The 27,680-nt window shown below is 49.6% G+C and overlaps 1 protein-coding gene across 1 annotated transcript in view; it reads right to left on the bottom strand.

Annotated features, from left to right (window-relative positions):
• Positions 1 to 27,680, bottom strand: part of LOC142916612 (uncharacterized) — a 51,221-nt gene that overhangs the window by 11,437 nt on the left and 12,104 nt on the right. Inside the window, exons 3-4 of the mRNA XM_076061758.1 lie at positions 22,668 to 23,132; positions 15,369 to 15,438 (exon numbers count right to left, since the gene is read on the bottom strand). Of these exons, the coding sequence (XP_075917873.1) occupies positions 15,369 to 15,438; positions 22,668 to 23,131 (534 nt within the window). The 5' untranslated portion in view covers position 23,132. The remainder of the gene's footprint in view (positions 1 to 15,368; positions 15,439 to 22,667; positions 23,133 to 27,680) is intronic.

The following is a 27,680-nucleotide window of genomic DNA, read 5'->3' as shown; positions in this document are numbered from 1 at the left end:
GTACACACACACACACACGTACACACACAGACATACACATGTACACACACACACATACACACACGTACACACACACACTAGTACACACACACACACGTAAACACACACACACACACGTACATACACGTACACACACGTACACACACACGTACACACACACACGTAGACACACACACACGTACACACACACACGTACACACACGTACACACACACGTACACACACACACGTACACACACACACGTACACATGTACACACACGTACACACACACACACATGTACACACACACGTACACATACACACAGACGTACACACACACACACACGTACACACACACACATGTACACACACACACACACGTACACACACACGTACACACACACACGTACACACACACACACGTACACACACACGTACACACACACACATGTACACACACACACACGTACACACACGTACACACACACACACGTACACACACACACACATACACACACGTACACACACACACGTACACACACACACACGTACACACACACACACACGTACACACACACACGTACACACACACACGTACACGTACACACACGTACACACACACACACGTACACACACGTACACACACACACGTACACACACACGTACATACACACACACGTACACACACACACGTACACACACACACGTACACACACACACGTACACACACGTACACACACACGTACACACACACACGTACACACACACACACATGTACACACACAGACACGTACACACACACGTACACACACACGTACACACACACACGTACACACACACACACATGTACACACACAGACACGTACACACACACGTACACACACACGTACACACACACACACGTACACACACAGACATACACATGTACACACACATGTACACACACACACACACGTACACACACACACACGTACACACACACACATGTACACACACACACACACGTACACACACACGTACACACACGTACACACACACACACGTACACACACACGTACACACACACACACGTACACACACACACACGTACACACACACATGTACACACACACACACACGTACACACACAGACATACACATGTACACACACACACATACACACACGTACACACACACACTAGTACACACACACACACGTAAACACACACACACACACGTACATACACGTACACACACGTACACACACACGTACACACACACACGTAGACACACACACACGTACACACACACACGTACACACACGTACACACACACGTACACACACACACGTACACACACACACGTACACATGTACACACACGTACACACACACACACATGTACACACACACGTACACATACACACAGACGTACACACACACACGTACACACACACACATGTACACACACACACACACGTACACACACACGTACACACACACACGTACACACACACACACGTACACACACACGTACACACACACACATGTACACACACACACACGTACACACACGTACACACACACACACGTACACACACACACACATACACACACGTACACACACACACGTACACACACACACACGTACACACACACACACACGTACACACACACACGTACACACACACACGTACACGTACACACACGTACACACACACACACGTACACACACGTACACACACACACGTACACACACACGTACATACACACACACGTACACACACACACACACGTACACACACACACGTACACACACACACGTACACACACACACGTACACACACACACGTACACACACGTACACACACACGTACACACACACACGTACACACACACACACATGTACACACACAGACACGTACACACACACGTACACACACACGTACACACACACACGTACACACACACACACATGTACACACACAGACACGTACACACACACGTACACACACACGTACACACACACACACGTACACACACAGACATACACATGTACACACACATGTACACACACACACACACGTACACACACACACATGTACACACACACACACGTACACACACACACGTACACACACACACACGTACACACACACACGTACACACACACGTACACACACACACAGGTACACACACACACACGTACACACACACACATGTACACACACACACGTACACACACACACACACGTACACACACACGTACACACACACACGTACACACACACACGTACACACACACACACGTACACACACACACACGTACACACACAGACATACACATGTACACACACATGTACACACACACACACGTACACACACACACGTACACACACACACACGTACACACACACACGTACACACACACACACGTACACACACACACGTACACACACACGTACACACACACACAGGTACACACACACACACGTACACACACACACACATGTACACACACACACGTACACACACACACACACGTACACACACACGTACACACACACACGTACACACACACACGTACACACACACACACGTACACACACACACACGTACACACACACACGTACACACACACACACGTACACACACACACGTACACACACACACGTACACACACACGTACACACACACACACGTACACACACACACACGTACACACACACACACACACGTACACACACACGTACACACACACACACGTACACACACACACACGTACACACACACGTACACACACACACATGTACACACACACATACACACATGTACACACACACACACGTACACACACAGACATACACATGTACACACACGTACACACACACACACGTACACACACACACGTACACACACACACACGTACACACACACACACGTACACACACACACACACGTACACACACACATACACGTACACACACACGTACACACACACACACGTACACACACACACGTACACACACACACACGTACACACACACACACGTACACACACACACACACGTACACACACACATACACGTACACACACACGTACACACACACACACACGTACACACACACACGTACACACACACACACACGTACACAACAACAACAACAACAACCGCCATTCGCCACTAAGTGGCGGTGACGTCACCACGACGCTTGTGCCAGGCCACGTGCACCCTGAGGCCACGTGAAGTGTCGAACACCCGCTGGCAGGAGGTCACGGGGCAGACCCAGCAGGTGCCACGGGTCGACTGACTGAGATGACTGGCTGATGCACCACCTGTGCCCCCTACTGTGCCAACCTGCTGTGCTTTAGCCACCCGGCGCTCCGCTCGTTGTTGTGAGCGTCGCTCCTCCGCCCACCGTTGTTGTTGGAGGGCGACTGCCTCCAACTGCCCAGAAGTGTCCTTCACGAGCCTCCTCCACAGAGGCCGATCTTGACACCGCTGGTACCAGTCATCGGCAAGTCCACTCAGCTCCACGTCCTCCTGTACCACATCACTCCATCTCTTCTCTAGCCCGTGCCGCGCCCGCTTAGCCCCCTCAATCCGGCCAAACAAAAGCTGTTTCGGCATGCGGTGGCTGGGCATGCGGGCTACATGACCCAGCCATCGCAGCCTTGCATGCCGGAGGAGCTCACCGATGGGACCCTGCCCAGATCTTTCAAGGATTTGTGAGCTCCTCACACAATCCAGTTTGGTTAAACCCAGGATGGATCGTAGGCAGGCCAGCCTAAATGTTTCCAACCGGCGAAGATGTTCCATTAGGGGGGTCCACGTTTCGCAAGCGTAGAGAAGGGACGGAATCACCGTGGCCGAGAAGACCTGAAGCTTAGTGCGGAGCGACAGACCAGGTAGCTTCCACACAGCGTTACGCAACCGATGAAAAGATATTGCCGCTCGACTGATTCGGAGTGAGACCTCTGCTGTTAAACTGGAGCCAGTCATAAGCACACTGCCCAGGTATGGGAAACTCTCCACTCTCTCCACAACTGCCCCATCACCGATTGGGAGTTGTGGGGGTGGAGTGTCCGATGGTACAAAATACCCAGGCAGGTGCTTAGTTTTGGTGGGGCTGATGGTAAGGCCCCACCTCTTAGTGGCACACTCCAGTCTCAGCAGCAGCATCTCCAACTCCTCCTCTGACTGAGCAGCTATTACCAAGTCATCAGCATACATAACGTGGTTGAGCAATAGGGAGCCATCCCTTGACCGCACCCGGGCATCGATTAGCCTCCCATTATATCTGTACCATATGGAGATTCCCCCGGTACAGCTATTGAAGGCTTCACGAACCACGTGGTCAAAATAGATGTTAAATAATGTGGGAGCCAGAGGACATCCCTGTCGCACCCCAAGGTGTACAGGGAATGGCTCTGACTCCCGGCCACGTAGTTTTACCCGGGCCCGCTCACCATCATGAAGGTCCTTAATGATCGTGAGCAGAGGGTCAGGTACTCCAAAAGCACGAAGAACGACCCAGAGCCCAGGCCTACTGATGGTATCATAGGCCTTGACCAGGTCAATAAAGCAGAGATGTAGGTCTTGTTGGAATTCCCTACACCTCTGCTGTAGCAGACGGACAGAAAATATGCCATCTGTGCAGGACCGCCCTTTCCTGAAACCGCATTGGGGCTCCGCAAGCCTCTCCTCAGCGTGCCTGGCAAGGCGATGCTGAATAATCCTTGCCAGGACCTTTCCCGGCACACTGAGGAGTGAGATGCCCCTGTAGTTGTTACAGTCTGTGCGGTCCCCCTTCTTAAAAAGGGGGACCACCAGGGCATCCTTCCAATCCTGCGGAACCCGTCCAGTGGTCCAGACTGTTGTTATGATGTCATATAGGGCAGTCTGTGCACAAACGCCACCCTCCCTCAGCATTTCGCTTGGGAGATCATCTCTACCCGCTGCCTTTCCTGGTCTCAGACTCCGGATCGCCTTCAATACTTCGTCAGCAGATGGCACCTCAGCCAGCCACTCACAGGGGGTGACTTCATCCAATATTTGAGGCACCGCAGCCTCAGCAGGGTCATCCTCACTTTGTGCCACGATGTTTTCCTGGCTGAGGGATTTTCCCTCCCCCAGGACCTCACAGAAATGCTCAGCAAATCTGCGAACCTGTTCCTGGGGGTCGGAAATTGGATCACCGTTTTTTCCCCTAATGATGGTAATAGGTGTGGCGCTGCAGGTTACTTTTTTGATGGAGTTAAATAGAGATTTGTGATCACGGGCCACTGAGGCAGACTCCATCTCCTCAGCAACCCGCGACCACCACCCATCCTTGCAGCGCCTCACGGCTCTCCGAACCTCCGAGCGAAGGCTGCGGTAAGCCTCCTCATTCTCTGACGTGGGATTCTGTAGCCGATGACAGTGGGCCTGTCGCTTTTTCTCAACCATCCTGAACAACTCCTCTGTCATCCAGGGTGTCTGGGGAGGTCTGGACCGCGTACCCAAAGCAGCCATTGCAGCTGCATGAGTCACAGTCCTAAACCTCGCCCATTTACCCTCGACATCAGGAGGAGTCGGGGACGATGCCAATCCCAGCCGCAAGCGATGATGAAATTCTCGCTTGCAACTTTCATCAGATAACTGAGACCAGGCCACTTTAGGTTGGAATGGGGTCCTGGGTGTACACCCACCACCGGAGTGGAAGAATGGTAGGCGCATCTTACAGATGACTAGTCGATGGTCAGAGGGCAGATCAGCTCCACGGTAGGTCCTGGTGTCAAGGACATGGGCTCGCATTCGCTGGTCCGTCACTATGTAGTCCAGCAGATGTTCTTGCTTGGACCCGGCATGCATCCATGATGTTGTGTGGATGCGCCGATGCCGGAACAGCGTGTTGGTAATTACAAGCCCATGGGCTGCACAAAAATCTAGCAGCCTCCTACCGTTGTTATTGAGCTGATCTGGCCCATGCCCTCCAATCACTCCAGACCAGGTGCCAGTATCATGACCAACTCGGGCATTGAAGTCACCCAACATGATGACTCTATCCCGAGGGGCCACTTTAGCCAGCACCTGTGACAGGAGGTCATAGAAGGCATCTGACTCATCGGCTTTGCCTGCATCCCTCCACGGATGTTCATCTTCGGTGGGGGCATAAGTAACCACGACCACCATTCCTCGCCTCCGGTTGATGGGAAGGCGAGCCCAAAGTAGCCTGGGGCTTACAGCTTCCCACACCTCACCGCCACGCTCCCACGCCCCCTTCATTCTTTTGTTCAAAAGAAGACCCACACCCTGTTGTTTGGCAGTCTGCTGCCCCGAGTAGAGGACTGTCCACCCCTCATGGTGGCAGGAGCCAGAGCCGGTCCACCGGACCTCCTGAATGCCGCATAGATCCAGGCGGTACCGGTCCAGCTCCCGACAGAGGAGTGGCAGCCTCTCCTCTGCAGTGAGCGTTCGAACATTCCACGTGGCCAACCGTAGTGGCTTTTCGTTGTTTCTGGAGTAGCCCCGAGGGTAGGTATTCAATCTCCTGGCTCCGCCAATTGGGGTTTGGCCAGGAGACGTCATAGACGCCTGGCCTCCCGGGGCCTCCGGCACAAGCTTAGTTGTTACATATTTCAGTTTAATTCGTGGTTTTGTGGTAATTAATTGAAGGTGGAGGGGTTACCAGCCCCTCGCACCCGTCCAGAGCCCCCGTTTAGCCCCTGTGGTGGACACATATGCCATGAGGGGAGGAGCCAATCAAAATTGGAACTCCCCCCACAGCGCTGTCCACGACAGAGTTGCCCGTCCGGCACCGCGAGGAGGTAGGGGGTTGTTTTGCCGGACACGTACACACACACGTACACACACACACACACACATGTACACACACACACACACACGTACACACACAGACATACACATGTACACACACACACACGTACACACACACACACACACATGTACACACACACACACACGTACACACACAGACATACACATGTACACACACACACACGTACACACACAGACATACACATGTACACACACACACACGTACACACACACACACACGTACACACACACATGTACACACACACACACACGTACACACACAGACATACACATGTACACACACACGTACACACACACACACGTACACACACACACACGTACACACACACACACGTACACACACACACACACACGTACACACACACACACACATGTACACACACACACACACGTACACACACAGACATGCACATGTACACACACATGTACACACACACACACGTACACACACACACATGTACACACACACGTACACACACACACACGTACACACACACACACACATGTACCCACACACACACACGTACACACACAGACGTACACACACGTACACACACACACACACGTACACACACACACATGTACACACACACACACGTACACACACACACACACGTACACACACACACACGTACACACACACACACGTACACACACACGTACACACACACACACGTACACACACACACACGTACACACGTACACACACACACATGTACACACACACACACGTACACACACAGACATACACATGTACACACACACGCATACACACACGTACACACACACACACGTACACACACACACACACTAGTACACACACACACACGTACACACACACACACATACACGTACACACACGTACACACACACGTACACACACACACGTACACACACACACACGTACACACACACACACTTACACACACGTACACACACGTACACACACACACGTACACACACACACACGTACACATGTACACACACACACACGTACACACACACACACATGTACACACACACGTACACATACACACAGACGTACACACACACACGTACACACACACACATGTACACACACACACACGTACACACACACGTACACACACACACACGTACACACACACGTACACACACACACATGTACACACACACACACGTACACACACACGTACACACACACACACACACGTACACACACACACATACACACACGAACACACACACACACACGTACACACACACACACGTACACACACACACACACACGTACACACACACACGTACACACACACACGTACACGTACACACACGTACACACACACACGTACACACACGTACACACACACACACGTACACACACACACGTACACACACACGTACACACACACACACGTACACATGTACACACACACACACGTACACACACACACACATGTACACACACACGTACACATACACACAGACGTACACACACACACGTACACACACACACATGTACACACACACGTACACACACACGTACACACACACACACACACACGTACACACACACACACATGTACACACACACGTACACATACACACACACGTACACACACACACATGTACACACACACACACGTACACACACACACACGTACACACACACACACGTACACACACACGTACACACACACACATGTACACACACACACACGTACACACACACGTACACACACACACACACGTACACACACACACATACACACACGAACACACACACACACGTACACACACACACACGTACACACACACACACGTACACACACACACGTACACACACACACGTACACGTACACACACGTACACACACACACGTACACACACGTACACACACACACACGTACACACACACACGTACACAACAACAACAACAACAACCGCCATTCACCACTAAGTGGCGGTGACGTCACCACGACGCTTGTGCCAGGCTATGTGCACCCTGAGGCCACGTGAAGTGTCGAACGCCCGCTGGCAGGAGGTCACGGGGCAGACCCAGGTGCCACGGGTCGACTGACTGAGATGACTGGCTGATGCACCACTTGTGCCCCCTACTGTGCCAACCTGCTGTGCTTTAGCCACCCGGCGCTCCGCTCGCTGTTGTGAGCGTCGCTCCTCCGCCCTCCGTTGTTGTTGGAGGGCGACTGCCTCCAACTGCCCAGTAGCATCCTTCACGAGCCTCCTCCACAGAGGCCGATCTTGACACCGCTGGTACCAGTCATCGGCAAGTCCACTCAGCTCCACGTCCTCCTGTACCACATCACTCCATCTCTTCTCTAGCCCGTGCCGTGCCCGCTTAGCCCCCTCAATCCGGCCAAACAAAAGCTGTTTCGGCATGCGGTGGCTGGGCATGCGGGCTACGTACACACACACGTACACACACACACACGTACACATGTACACACACACACACGTACACACACACACACATGTACACACACACGTACACATACACACAGACGTACACACACACACGTACACACACACACATGTACACACACACACACACGTACACACACACGTACACACACACACACACGTACACACACACACACATGTACACACACACGTACACATACACACAGACGTACACACACACACGTACACACACACACATGTACACACACACACACGTACACACACACGTACACACACACACACACACGTACACACACACACATACACACACGTACACACACACACACACGTACACACACACACACGTACACACACACACGTACACACACACACGTACACACACACACGTACACACACGTACACACACACGTACACACACACACGTACACACACACGTACACACACACACGTACACACACACACACACACGTACACACACACACGTACACACACACACGTACACACACACGTACACACACACACACGTACACACACACACGTACACACACGTACACACACACGTACACACACACACGTACACACACACACACATGTACACACACAGACACGTAAACACACACACACGTACATACACACGTACACACACACACGTACACACACAGACATACACATGTACACACACACACATGTACACACACACACACACGTACACACACACATGTACACACACACACGTACACACACACGTACACACACACACACATGTACACACACACACACACGTACACACACACACGTACACACACACACACACGTACACACACACACACGTACACACACACACACGTACACACACACACACACACGTACACACACAGACATACACATGTACACACACGTACACACACACACACGTACACACACACACACGTACACACACACACACACGTACACACACACGTACACACACACACACACGTACACACACACACACGTACACACACACGTACACACACACGTACACACACACACGTACACACACACATGTACACACACACACACACGTACACACACGTACACACACACACACACATGTACACACACACACACACGTACACACACAGACATACACATGTACACACACACACACGTACACACACACACACATGTACACACACACACACACGTACACACACACACACGTACACACACACACACACATGTACACACACACACACGTACACACACAGACATACACATGTACACACACACACACGTACACACACACACGTACACACACACACACACGTACACACACACACGTACACACACGTACACACACACACACGTACACACACACACACACACATGTACACACACACGTACACACACAGACATACACATGTACACACACACATGTACACACACACACACACGTACACACACACACATGTACACACACACACGTACACACACACACGTACACACACACACACACGTACACACACACGTACACACACACACACGTACACACACACACACACGTACACACACAGACATACACACGTACACACACACACACGTACACACACACACGTACACAGACATACACATGTACACACACACACACATACACACACGTACACACACACGTACACACACACACGTACACACACACACACGTACACACACACACACGTACACACACACACACGTACACACACACACGTACACACGTACACACACACACATGTACACACACACACACACGTACACACACACACGTACACACACACGTACACACACACACACGTACACACACACACACGTACACACACACACGTACACACACACACACACACGTACACACACACGTACACACACACACACGTACACACACACACGTACACACACACACACGTACACACACACACACGTACACACACACACACGTACACACACACACACACACGTACACACACATGTACACACACACACACGTACACACACACGTACACACACACACACGTACACACACACACACATACACACACGTACACACACACACACGTACACACACACACGTACACACACACACGTACACACACACACGTACACACACACGTACACACACACACATGTACACACACACACACACACGTACACACACACACACGTACACACACAAACGTACACACACACATGTACACACACACACACGTACACACACACACGTACACACACACACACGTACACACACACACACGTACACACACACGTACACATGTACACACACACACGTACACACGTACACACACACACACACGTACACACACACACACGTACACACACAGACATACACATGTACACACACACACGTACACACACACACACACATGTACACACACACACACGTACACACACACACACGTACACACGTACACACACACACACGTACACACACACACACGTACACACACACACACACGTACACACACACACACGTACACACACACACACACACGTACACACACACACACACACGTACACACACACACACGTACACACACACACACACATGTACACACACACACGTACACACACAGACATACACATGTACACACACACACATACACACACGTACACACACACACACACGTACACACACACACACACGTACACACACCTACACACACACACACGTACACACACACACGTACACACACACACACACACGTACACACACACACACGTACACACACACACACGTACACACACACACACGTACACACACACACACGTACACACACACACACACGTACACACACACACACGTACACACACACGTACACACACACACACGTACACACACGTACACACACACGTACACACACACACACGTACACACACACACACACGTACACACACACACACGTACACACACACGTACACACACACACACACGTACACACACACACACGTACACACACACACACGTACACACACACACGTACACACACACACACGTACACACACACACGTACACACACACACGTACACACACACACGTACACACACACACGTACACACACACACGTACACACACACACACGTACACACACACACGTACACACACACACGTACACACACGTACACACACACACGTACACACACACACACACACGTACACACACACACACGTACACACACACGTACACACACACACGTACACACACACACACGTACACACACACGTACACACACACACACGTACACACACACACGTACACACACACACACGTACACACACACGTACACACACACACGTACACACACACACACGTACACACACACACGTACACACACACGTACACACACACACACACACATGTACACACACACATACACACATGTACACACACACACACACGTACACACACAGACATACACATGTACACACACGTACACACACACACACGTACACACACACACGTACACACACACACGTACACACACACACACACGTACACACACACACGTACACACACACGTACACACACACACACATGTACACACACACATACACACATGTACACACACACACACACGTACACACACAGACATACACATGTACACACACATACACACACACACGTACACACACACACACACACGTACACACACACACACACACGTACACACACACACGTACACACACACACACACGTACACACACACACACGTACACACACACACACGTACACACGTACACACACACACGTACACACACACACACGTACACACACACGTACACACACACACACATGTACACACACACATACACACATGTACACACACACACACACGTACACACACAGACATACACATGTACACACACGTACACACACACACACGTACACACACACACACACGTACACACACGTACACACACACACGTACACACACACGTAAACACACACACACACATGTACACACACACATACACACATGTACACACACACACACACGTACACACACAGACATACACATGTACACACACGTACACACACACACACGTACACACACACACACGTACACACACACACGTACACACACACACGTACACACACACACACACGTACACACACACACACGTACACACACACGTACACACGTACACACACACACACATGTACACACACACATACACACATGTACACACACACACACACGTACACACACAGACATACACATGTACACACACATACACACACACACGCACACACACACACACACGTACACACACACACACGTACACACACACGTACACACACACACGTACACACACACACACGTACACACACACACGTACACACACACACGTACACACACACACGTACACACACACACGTACACACACACACACGTACACACACACACACGTACACACACACACGTACACACACACACGTACACACACGTACACACACACACGTACACACACACACACACACGTACACACACACACACGTACACACACACGTACACACACACACGTACACACACACACACGTACACACACACGTACACACACACACACGTACACACACACACGTACACACACACACACGTACACACACACGTACACACACACACGTACACACACACACACGTACACACACACACGTACACACACACGTACACACACACACACACACACATGTACACACACACATACACACATGTACACACACACACACACGTACACACACAGACATACACATGTACACACACGTACACACACACACACGTACACACACACACGTACACACACACACGTACACACACACACACACGTACACACACACACGTACACACACACGTACACACACACACACATGTACACACACACATACACACATGTACACACACACACACACGTACACACACAGACATACACATGTACACACACATACACACACACACGTACACACACACACACACACGTACACACACACACACACACGTACACACACACACGTACACACACACACACACGTACACACACACACACGTACACACACACACACGTACACACGTACACACACACACGTACACACACACACACGTACACACACACGTACACACACACACACATGTACACACACACATACACACATGTACACACACACACACACGTACACACACAGACATACACATGTACACACACGTACACACACACACACGTACACACACACACACACGTACACACACGTACACACACACACGTACACACACACGTAAACACACACACACACATGTACACACACACATACACACATGTACACACACACACACACGTACACACACAGACATACACATGTACACACACGTACACACACACACGTACACACACACACACGTACACACACACACGTACACACACACACGTACACACACACACACACGTACACACACACACACGTACACACACACGTACACACGTACACACACACACACATGTACACACACACATACACACATGTACACACACACACACACACGTACACACACAGACATACACATGTACACACACATACACACACACACGCACACACACACACACACGTACACACACACACACGTACACACACACGTACACACACACACGTACACACACACACACGTACACACACACACGTATACACACACACGTACACACACACACGTACACACACACACGTACACACACACACACGTACACACACACACACGTACACACACACACGTACACACACACACGTACACACACACACACACGTACACACACACACACGTACACACACACGTACACACGTACACACACACACACATGTACACACACACATACACACATGTACACACACACACACACGTACACACACAGACATACACATGTACACACACATACACACACACACGCACACACACACACACACGTACACACACACACACGTACACACACACGTACACACACACACGTACACACACACACGTACACACACACACACGTACACACACACACACGTACACACACACACACACCTACACACACACACGTACACACACACACACGTACACACACACACACACGTACACACACACACACCTTAGAGCCGGCCGGTGGCCCCCAGCTGCGTCTTAGCTTCTTCCGCTCCATTCCTCGGCCGAAGACGGGGCTGTGGGTAACCACATTGACAACACTCACCCACAGCGGCACGCACCACACAGAGACCCAGAGGCACCCCATTGTCAAGGGGTGCCTCTGCGGATGTGTATGCCTTAACTTAGCTATTTCAATGCTAAATTCTATGCTAATTCCTTTGTCAAGGGGTGCCTCTGCGGATGTGTATGCTTTAACTCAGATATTTCAATGCTAAATTCTATGCTAATTCCTTTAACAATGGGTGCCTCTGCGGATGTGTATGCTTTAACTTTTAACATAGCTATTTCTGTGACCAGTCACAAGCTAATCATTCAGCCATTTCAATGCTAAATTATATGCTAATTCCTTTGTCAAGGCGCTTTGTTCCTCTCACACAGCTTAAAGGTCGTGATCTGAACGTGGCTCTTTCACTCCAGCGCTGTCCTACCAGACAGTCTCGTCCCTTCACCTGATGAAGGCCGCTTGTGTTGTGGCCGAAACGTCGTGAGAATATTATTGTGTTATTTTATTTTATCAATTTATTATTTTATTCTCATTCTACGTGACTTTACCGAAAGAACCAAAGAAGATGAATCATTGCAGTCACGAAAGCTTTAAATCGAAACAGAAATAGATGTTAAAGTAAAGGCCTACACATCCACAGAGCTTCAATGAACGCTGTTAAGATTCGTAGCGACTTTTAAGCTGGTTGGGAGAAGTGAGGCACCTTGACAAAGGGGTTTACATATCAAATAGCTGAGGGATTAGCTTGTGACTGGTCACGGGAATGGCTATGTTAAAGTCAAAACCTACACATCCACAGAGGCAACTAGTAATTTAGCATTGAAATAGCTAAGGGATTAGCTTGTGACTGGTCACAGAAATAGCTATGTTAAAGTCAAAACCTACACATCCACAGAGGCAACTAGTAATTTAGCATTGAAATAGCTGAGGGATTAGCTTGTGACTGGTCACAGGAATGGCTATGTTAAAGTAAAGGCCTACACATCCACAGAGGCAACTAGTAATTTAGCATTGAAATAGCTAACTTGTGCAAATAGCTGAGGGATTAGCTTGTGACTGGTCACAGGAATGGCTATGTTAAAGTCAAAACCTACACATCCACAGAGGCAACTAGTAATTAAGCATTGAAATAGCTGAGGGATTAGCTTGTGACTGGTCACAGGAATAGATGTTAAAGTAAAGGCCTACACATCCACAGAGGCAACTAGTAATTTAGCATTGAAATAGCTGAGGGATTAGCTTGTGACTGGTCACAGGAATAGATGTTAAAGTCAAAACCTACACATCCACAGAGGCAACTAGTAATTTAGCATTGAAATAGCTAAGGGATTAGCTTGTGCAAATAGCTGAGTGATTAGCTTGTGACTGGTCACGGGAATGGCTATGTTAAAGTCAAAACCTACACATCCACAGAGGCAACTATTAATTTAGCATTGAAATAGCTGAGGGATTAGCTTGTGACTGGTCACAGAAATAGATGTTAAAGTAAAGGCCTACACATCCACAGAGGCAACTAGTAATTTAGCATTGAAATAGCTGAGGGATTAGCTTGTGACTGGTCACAGGAATGGCTATGTTAAAGTCAAAACCTACACATCCACAGAGGCAACTAGTAATTTAGCATTGAAATAGCTGAGGGATTAGCTTGTGACTGGTCACAGGAATGGCTATGTTAAAGTAAAGGCCTACACATCCACAGAGGCAACTAGTAATTTAGCATTGAAATAGCTGAGGGATTAGCTTGTGACTGGTCACAGAAATAGATGTTAAAGTCAAAACCTACACATCCACAGAGGCAACTAGTAATTTAGCATTGAAATAGCTGAGGGATTAGCTTGTGCAAATAGCTGAGGGATTAGCTTGTGACTGGTCACAGGAATGGCTATGTTAAAGTCAAAACCTACACATCCACAGAGGCAACTAGTAATTTAGCATTGAAATAGCTGAGGGATTAGCTTGTGACTGGTCACAGAAATAGATGTTAAAGTCAAAACCTACACATCCACAGAGGCAACTAGTAATTTAGCATTGAAATAGCTAAGGGATTAGCTTGTGCAAATAGCTGAGGGATTAGCTTGTGACTGGTCACAGGAATGGCTATGTTAAAGTCAAAACCTACACATCCACAGAGGCAACTAGTAATTTAGCATTGAAATAGCTGAGGGATTAGCTTGTGACTGGTCACAGAAATAGATGTTAAAGTCAAAACCTACACATCCACAGAGGCAACTAGTAATTTAGCATTGAAATAGCTAAGGGATTAGCTTGTGCAAATAGCTGAGGGATTAGCTTGTGACTGGTCACAGGAATGGCTATGTTAAAGTCAAAACCTACACATCCACAGAGGCAACTAGTAATTTAGCATTGAAATAGCTGAGGGATTAGCTTGTGACTGGTCGCAGGAATGGCTATGTTCAAGTCAAAACCTACACATCCACAGAGGCAACTAGTAATGTAGCATTGAAATAGCTGAGGGATTAGCTTGTGACTGGTCACAGGAATAGATGTTAAAGTAAAGGCCTACACATCCACAGAGCTTTAATGAACGCTGTTAAGATTCGTAGCGACTTTTAAGCTGGTTGGGAGAAGTGAGGCACCTTGACAAAGGGGGTTTACATATCAAATAGCTGAGGGATTAGCTTGTGACTGGTCACAGGAGTAGATGTTAAAGTAAAGGCCTACACATCCACAGAGGCAACTAGTAATTTAGCATTGAAATAGCTGAGGGATTAGCTTGTGACTGGTCACAGGAATGGCTATGTTAAAGTCAAAACCTACACATCCACAGAGGCAACTAGTAATTTAGCATTGAAATAGCTGAGGGATTAGCCTGTGACTGGTCACAGGAATAGATGTTAAAGTAAAGGCCTACACATCCACAGAGGCACCTAGTAATTTAGCATTGAAATAGCTGAGGGATTAGCTTGTGACTGGTCACAGAAATAGATGTTAAAGTAAAGGCCTACACATCCACAGAGGCAACTACATCAGCTCAATAACAACGGCAGGAGGCTGCTAGATCTTTGTGCAGCCCATGGGCTTGTAATTACCAACACACTGTTCCGGCATCGGCGCATCCACACAACATCATGGATGCATGCCGGGTCCAAGCAAGAACATCTGCTGGTCTACATCGTGACAGAACAGCGAATGCGAGCCCATGTCCTTGACACCAGGACCTACCGTGGAGCTGATCTGCCCTCTGACCATCGACTAGTCATCTGTTTAACACGTAGGCTTTCGCGACCAATATTATTCATAATAAAGGTTTTTGGGTTAGATCGCGTTTATTTATAAATGTGTCGTAACCCTCCACCACCCGACACGGCCAATCAGCAAAAAAGTGTCACGTTGACAAAAGACAAATAATTCACTACTTCAGCCCACCGGTGTGTTGAAGAGTTAATCCACATTTACAGTTTGAGTACGACGTTTCGCTGGTAAATACTTCCAGCATCATCGGGCAATTCGCCAGAATGGTAAAGCCCTCGCTTGCTCCCGGTTTTATATAGAGCAGCAGGGTGACGTCATCACTTAACTCATCAGGTGCAGTGATTAGAGGCGGAGGGGGGGGTAATGTAATTATATAATCGATTAGTAATCAGTCATTGGTTATGATTAGTAATGAGTTGTAGATTAGTAATTCTTTAAATCAAAATGTAATGTGTATTATTTAATAATACGCTTCCAGGCCGCACTAAGCCGGTAGCTGTCAGAGCGATTAAAGTTATTCTTGTTCCTCTCAATTTCAATGGATTCTCTAATTAGTCTTTGCCAGTAATAATTAGTTTTACACACCACTGCAACATTGTCAAAATCAATTGAGTGTCCTTGTTGACAAGCATGTTCTGCCACTGCCGACAGTTGTGTTTGAGATAATTTAATATTTCTCTGATGTTCTTTTAGTCTTACGCTGATGTTACGTCCCGTCTGCCCAATGTAGCAGCTGCCACATGAACAATTAATCCGATATACACCTTCTGTTGATAGTTTAGGTAATGCGTCTTTAGTGCAAGATACTAGTTTTTGAATTTTGTGTACTGTACCAAATCTTACTGTAATGTTTTGCTTTTGCAAAACGCGGGCTAGTTTGTCAGTTACTCCTGAGATATATGGAATTTTTATTGTTTTAACAATCTGGTCGCTTTCAGTAGTATTGCTTTGCGATCGTGATTTGGCATTCAGTGCTCTGTTAATTTGAGCATTATTGTAGCCATTCTGTCGTAGTGCGTCTTTAACGGAAGCGTATTATTAAATAATACACATTACATTTTGATTTAAAGAATTACTAATCTACAACTCATTACTAATCATAACCAATGACTGATTACTAATCGATTATATAATTACATTACCCCCCCCTCCGCCTCTAATCACTGCACCTGATGAGTTAAGTGATGACGTCACCCTGCTGCTCTATATAAAACCGGGAGCAAGCGAGGGCTTTACCATTCTGGCGAATTGCCCGATGATGCTGGAAGTATTTACCAGCGAAACGTCGTACTCAAACTGTAAATGTGGATTAACTCTTCAACACACCGGTGGGCTGAAGTAGTGAATTATTTGTCTTTTGTCAACGTGACACTTTTTTGCTGATTGGCCGTGTCGGGTGGTGGAGGGTTACGACACATTTATAAATAAACGCGATCTAACCCAAAAACCTTTATTATGACTAGTCATCTGTAAGATGCGCCTGCCATTCTTCCACTCCGGTGGTTGGTGTACACCCAGGACCCCATTCCAACCTAAAATGGCCTGGTCTCAGTTATCTGATGAAAGTTGCAAGCGAGAAATTCATCATCGCTTGCGGCTGGGGTTGGCATCGACCCCCACTCCTCCTGATATCGAGGGTAAATGGGCGAGGTTTAGGACTGTGGGTCATGCAGCTGCAATGGCTGCTTTAGGTACGCGGTCCAGACCTCCCCAGAGACCCTGGCTGACAGAAGAGGTGTTCAGGCTGGCTGAGAAAAAGCGACAGGCCCACTCTCATCGGCTATAGCATCCCACGTCGGAGTATGAAGAGGCTTACCGCAGCCTTCGCTCGGAGGTTCGGAGAACCGTGAGGCAAGGACGGGTGGTGGTCGCGGGTTGCTGAGGAAATGTAGTCTGCCTCAGTGGCCCGCGATCACAAATAGCTCTTTAATTCCATCAAAAAGTAACCTGCAGCGCCTCACCTATTACCATCATTAGAGGAAAGAACAGTGATCCAATCTCCGACCCCAGGAACAGGTTTGCAGATTTGCTGAGCATTTCTGTGAGGTCCTGGGGGAGGGGAAATCCCTCAGCCAGGAAAACAACGTGGCACAAAATGGGGATGACCCTGCTGAGTCTGCGGTACCTCAAAAATTGGAGGAGGAAGTCACCCCCTGGGAGTGGCTGGCTGAAGTGCCATTTGTTGAGGAAGTACTGAGGGCGATCCAGAGTCTGAGACCAGGAAAGGCACCAGGCAGAGATGATCTCCCAAGCGAAATCCTGCGGGAGGGTGGTGTCTGTGCACAGACTGCCCTACATGACATCATAACAGTCTGGACCACTGGATGGGTTTTGCAGGATTTGAAGGATGCCCTGGTGGTCCCCCTCTTTAAGAAGGGGGACTGCACATACTGTAACAACTACAGGGGCATCTCACTCCCCAGTGTGCCGGGAAAGGTCCTGGCAAGGATTATTCAACATCACCTTGCTAGGCACGCTGAGGAGAGGCTTGCGGAGCCCCAATGCGGTTTCAGCAAAGGGCAGTCCTGCACAGATGCCATATTTTCTGTCCGTCTGCTACAGCAGAGGTGTAGGGAATTCCAACAAGACCTACATCTCTGCTTTATTGACCTTGTCAAGGCCTATGATACCATCAGTAGGCCTGGGCTCTGGGTCGTTCTTCGTGCTTTCGGAGTCCCTGACCCTCTGCTCACAATCATTAAGGACCTTCATGATGGTGAGTGGGCCCGGGTAAAACTACGTGGCCGGGAGTCAGAGCCATTCCCTGTACACCTTGGGGTGCGACAGGGATGTCCTCTGGCTCCCACATGATTTAACATCCATTTTGACCATGTAGTTCTTGAAGCCCTTCAATAGCTATACCAGAGGAATTTCCATTTGGTACAAATACAATGGGAGGCTGATCGATGCCCGGGTGCGGTAAAGGGATTGCTCCCTATTGCTCAACCATGTTATGTATGCCGATGATCTGGTAATTGCTGCTCACTCAGAGGAGGAGTTGGAGGCGCTGCTGCTGAACCTGGAGTGTGCCACTAAGAGGTGGAGCCTTACCATCAGCCCCACCAAAACTAAGCACCTGCCTGGGTATTTTGTACCATTGGACACTCCATCCCCACAACTCCCAATTGGTGATAGGGCAGTTGTGGAGAGAGTGGAGAGTTTCCCATACCTTGGCAGTGTGCTCATGACCGGTTCTGGTTTAACAGCAGAGGTCTCACTCCGAATCACTCGAGCAGCAATATCTTTTCATTGGTTGCGTAACGCTGTGTGGAAGCTACCTGGTCTATCACTCCGCACAAAGCTTCAGGTCTTCTCAGCCACGGTCATTCCCTCCCTTCTCTACGCTTGCGAAACGTGGACACCCCTAATGGAACATCTTCGCCGGTTAGAAACATTTAGGCTGGCCTGCCTACGATCCTTCCTGGGTTTAACCAGGCTGGATTGTGTGAGAAGCTCACAAATCCTTGAAAGATCTGGGCAGGGTCCCATCGGTGAGCTCCTCCGGCAGGCAAGGCTGCGATGGCTGGGTCATGTAGCCCGCCTGCCCAGCCACCGCATACCCAAACAGCTTTTGTTCGGCCGGATCGAGGGGGATAAACAGGCGCGGCACGGGCTAGAGAAGAGATGGAGTGATGTGGTACAGGAGGACGTGGAGCTTAGTGGACTTGCCGATGACTGGTACCAGCGGTGTCAAGATCGGCCTCCGTGGAGGAGGCTCGTGAAGGATGCTACTGGGCAGTTGGAGGCAGTCGCCCTCCAACAACAACGGAGGGCGGAGGAGCGATGCTCAGAACAACGAGCGGAGCGCCGGGTGGCTAAAGCACAGCAGGTTGGCACAGTAGGGGGCACAGGTGGTGCATCAGCCAGTCATCTCAGTCAACCCGTGGCACCTGGGTCTGCCCCGTGACCTCCTGCCAGCGGGTGTTCGACACTTCATGTGGCTTCAAGGTGCACATGGCCTGGCACAAGCGTATGTGTGTATGTATATATATATGTGTGTATATAAATGTGTATGTGTATGTGTACCTTTGTTTCTCCAGCCCCAGGTGAGGGAGGGACACTCCACGGCTGCCCCTCCCCCTGTGGCTCCGCTGACGCTTGATGCCGGCGTGGGAGGAGGAGGCCCCCACCTCCTCACTGTCGCCCTTCTCATCATCCACCTCATCATCAACCTTCTCATCATCCACCTCCTCCTCCCCATCCTTCTCATCCTTCTCCTCCCCACCCTTCTCATCCTCCTCCTCCGCACCCTTCTCATCCTCCACCTCCTCGCTCTTCTCCTCCATCATTACCGCCACCTCCACCTCCACCACCACCACCTCCTCGCCCTTCCTGGCAGCGCCGCCGCCGCCAGCGGCCACGGCACCGCCCTGCCGGTCACCGCCGTCACCGTCACCGCCACCGTCGCCGTCACCGCCGCCGCCGCCGCCCAACATTGCCGTCCGGACACCGCACGGCAACGGCCCGGCACTGCCTCGGTCTGAAGCCATCCTGGAGCCATCAGAGACACGCGGTGAAGACGCCGCCCCTCCTACTCATCCTACTACTCATCATCCTCCTACTACTACTCATCCTACTCATCATCCTCCTCCTCCTCCTCCTCATCCTACTACTACTCATCCTCCTCCTCCTACTACTCATCCTACTACTCATCCTACTACTCATCCTACTACTACTCATCCTCCTCCTCCTCCTCCTACTACTCATCCTACTACTCATCCTCCTACTACTCATCCTACTACTCATCCTACTACTACTCATCCTACTACTACTCATCGTACTACTCATCATCCTCCTCCTCCTCATCCTCCTCCTCATCCTACTACTACTCATCCTACTCATCATCCTCCTCCTACTACTCATCCTACTACTCATCCTACTACTACTCATCCTCCTCCTACTACTCATCCTACTACTACTCATCCTACTACTCATTGTACTACTCATCCTCCTCCTCCTCCTACTACTCATCCTACTACTCATCCTACTCCTACTCATCCTCCTACTACTACTCATCCTACTCATCCTCCTCCTACTACTCATCCTACTACTCATCCTACTACTCATCCTCCTACTCATCCTACTACTCATCCTACTCCTCCTACTCATCCTCCACCTACTCATCCTCCTACTACTCATCCTACTACTCATCCTACTCCTACTCATCCTCCTACTACTACTCATCCTACTCATCCTCCTACTCATCCTACTACTCATCCTCCTCCTACTCATCCTCCTACTACTCCTCCCCCTCCTCCTCCTCCTCCCCCTCATCCTCCTACTCATCCTCCTCCTCCTCCCCCTCATCCTCCTACTCATCCTACTCATCCTCCTCCTACTCATCCTCCTACTCATCCTCCTCCTCCTACTCATCCTCCTCCTCCTACTCATCCTCCTCCTCCCCCTCCTCCCCCTCCTCCTCCCCCTCCTCCCCCTCCTCCTCCTCCTCCGTACGATCGCCTGCAACGAGACCCTTGGGGTGCGAGCCGCCGGTAACATTGCGGGGTTGGTGGGGGGCCAAGTGGTGAGCGCCCGGACCCCCCTGGACCCCCTTTGTCTCCCCGGCGAGCGGTGCGGCGTGACCCCCGCCCCCCCCGCATGGAGCCCCTCGACACCCCGCGGGGGTCAAGGTCACCGTGACCTTGACCCCCGCGGGGAGCGGCGAGCGAGGAGTCGGTCCTGGGCCTCCCCCTGGGGTCGACTCAGGCTAAAACTAAAATAGAGACACCGGGGGGCGCCGTGGCGAAGTTGGCGGCCGGGGGGAGACAAAGGCGGCCGGGCAGGGGGGCGGCGCCTTTGGCCCCCTTCGTAAGCGCCGCTGCTGCTGCTCGCCACTAGCGGCACTCGCTCCGACAGCCTCCAAGGCTACGTGGGGGATCTTTGTGTTTGTGTTTGACTCTAAAATCTCATTCATGGACTACTCACACAGAGACCCACAGACTACTCACACAGAGACCCATAGACTCACCACACAGAGACCCATAGACTCACCACACAGAGACCCATAGACTACTCACACAGAGACCCATAGACTACTCACACAGAGACTCATAGACTACTCACACAGAGACCCATAGACTACTCACACAGAGACCCATAGACTACTCACACAGAGACCCATAGACTCACCACACAGAGATCCATAGACTCACCACACAGAGACCCATAGACTCACCACATAGAGACCCATAGACTCACCACACAGAGACCCATAGACTCACCACGCAGAGACCCATAGACTACTCACACAGAGACCCACAGACTACTCACACAGAGACCCATAGACTCACCGCACAGAGACCCATAGACTCACCACACAGAGACCCATAGACTACTCACACAGAGACCCACAGACTACTCACACAGAGACCCATAGACTCACCACACAGAGACCCATAGACTCGTCACACAGAGACCCATAGACTCACCACACAGAGACCCATAGACTCACCACACAGACACCCATAGACTCACCACACAGAGACCCATAGACTCACCACACAGAGACCCCTAGACTACTCACACAGACACCCATAGACTACTCACACAGAGACCCATAGACTACTCACACAGAGACCCATAGACTACTCACACAGAGACCCATAGACTCACCACACAGAGACCCATAGACTACTCACACAGAGACCCATAGACTCACCACACAGAGACCCATAGACTACTCACACAGAGACCCATAGACTACTCACACAGCGACCCATAGACTCACCACACAGAGACCCATAGACTCACCACACAGAGACCCACAGACTACTCACACAGAGACCCATAGACTCATCACACAGAGACCCATAGACTCACCACACAGAGACCCATAGACTCATCACACAGAGACCCACAGACTACTCACACAGAGACCCACAGACTCATCACACAGAGACCCATAGACTCACCACACAGAGACCCATAGACTCACCACACACAGACCCATAGACTCATCACACAGAGACCCATAGACTCAACACACAGAGATCCACAGACTCACACAGAGACTATTAGACTCACACAGAGACCCATAGACTCATCACACAGACACCCATAGACTACTCACACAGAGACCCATAGACTACTCACACAGATACCCATAGACTCACACAAAGACCCATAGACTACTCACACAAAGTCCCAAAAACTCACACAGAGACCCATAGACTACTCACACAGAGATCCACAGACTCACACAGAGACCCATAGACTACTCACACAGAGACCCAGACTCACACAGAGACCCATAGACTCACACAAAGACCCATAGACTACTCACACAAAGACCCATAAACTCACACAGAGACCCACTGACTCACACAGAGACCCACAGACTACTCACACAGAGAAAATTAGACTCACACAGAGACCCATAGACTACTCACACAGAGACCCACAGACTACTCACACAGAGACCCATAGACTACTCACACAGAGACCCATAGACTACTCACACAGATACCCATAGACTCACACAAAGACCCATAGACTACTCACACAAAGTCCCAAAAACTCACACAGAGACCCATAGACTACTCACACAGAGATCCACAGACTCACACAGAGACCCATAGACTACTCACACAGAGACCCAGACTCACACAGAGACCCATAGACTCACACAAAGACCCATAGACTACTCACACAAAGACCCATAAACTCACACAGAGACCCACTGACTCACACAGAGACCCACAGACTACTCACACAGAGAAAATTAGACGCACACAGAGACCCATAGACTACTCACACAGAGACCCACAGACTACTCACACAGAGACCCATAGACTACTCACACAGAGACCCATAGACTACTCACACAGAGACCCATAGACTACTCACACAGAGACCCATAGACTACGCACACAGAGACCCATAGACTCACCACACAGAGATCCACAGACTCACACAGAGACCCATAGACTACGCACACAGAGATCCACAGACTCACACAGAGACCCACTGACTCGCATAGAGACCCATTGACTCACACAGAGACCCATAGACTACTCACACAAAGATCCACAGACTCACACAGAGAAAATTAGACTCACACAGATACCCGTAGACTCACACAAAGACCCATAGACTACTCACACCAAGTCCCATAAACTCACACAGAGACCCATAGACTACTCACACAGAGATCCAAAGACTCACACAGAGATTATTAGACTCACACAGAGAAAATTAGACTCACACAGAGAAAATTAGACTCACACAGAGACCCATTGACTCGCATAGAGACCCATAGACTCACACAAAGACCCATAGACTACTCACACAGAGACCCATAGACTACTCACACAGAGATCCACAGACTCGCACAGAGAAAATTAGACTCACACAGAGACCCACTGACTCACACAGAGACCCATTGACTAACACAGATACCCATAGACTCACACAAAGACCCATAGACTAATGACACAAAGTCCCATAAACTCACACAGAGACCCATAGACTACTCACACAGAGACCCATAAACTCACACAGAGACCCATAGACTACTCACACAAAGACCCATAAACTCACACAGAGACCCATAGACTACTCACACAAAGACCCATAGACTACTCACACAGAGACCCACTGACTCACACAAAGACCCATAGACTACTCACACAAAGTCCCAAAAACTCACACAGAGACCCATAGACTACTCACACAGAGATCCACAGACTCACACAGAGACCCATAGACTCACCACACAGAGACCAATAGACTACTCACACAGAGACCCATAGACTACTCACACAGAGACTCATAGACTACTCACACAGAGACCCATAGACTACTCACACAGAGACCCATAGACTACTCACACAGAGACCCATAGACTCACCACACAGAGATCCATAGACTCACCACACAGAGACCCATAGACTCACCACATAGAGACCCATAGACTCACCACACAGAGACCCATAGACTCACCACGCAGAGACCCATAGACTACTCACACAGAGACCCACAGACTACTCACACAGAGACCCATAGACTCACCACACAGAGACCCATAGACTCACCACACAG

This window comes from Petromyzon marinus, unplaced genomic scaffold, assembly GCF_048934315.1.
Source record: "Petromyzon marinus isolate PM22_M1 ecotype Great Lakes invasive population unplaced genomic scaffold, UKy_Petmar_22M1.pri1.0 PM_G_Scaffold_4, whole genome shotgun sequence".
Taxonomy (NCBI): domain Eukaryota; kingdom Metazoa; phylum Chordata; class Hyperoartia; order Petromyzontiformes; family Petromyzontidae; genus Petromyzon; species Petromyzon marinus.
This window is presented reverse-complemented; position numbering and strand designations above follow the sequence as displayed.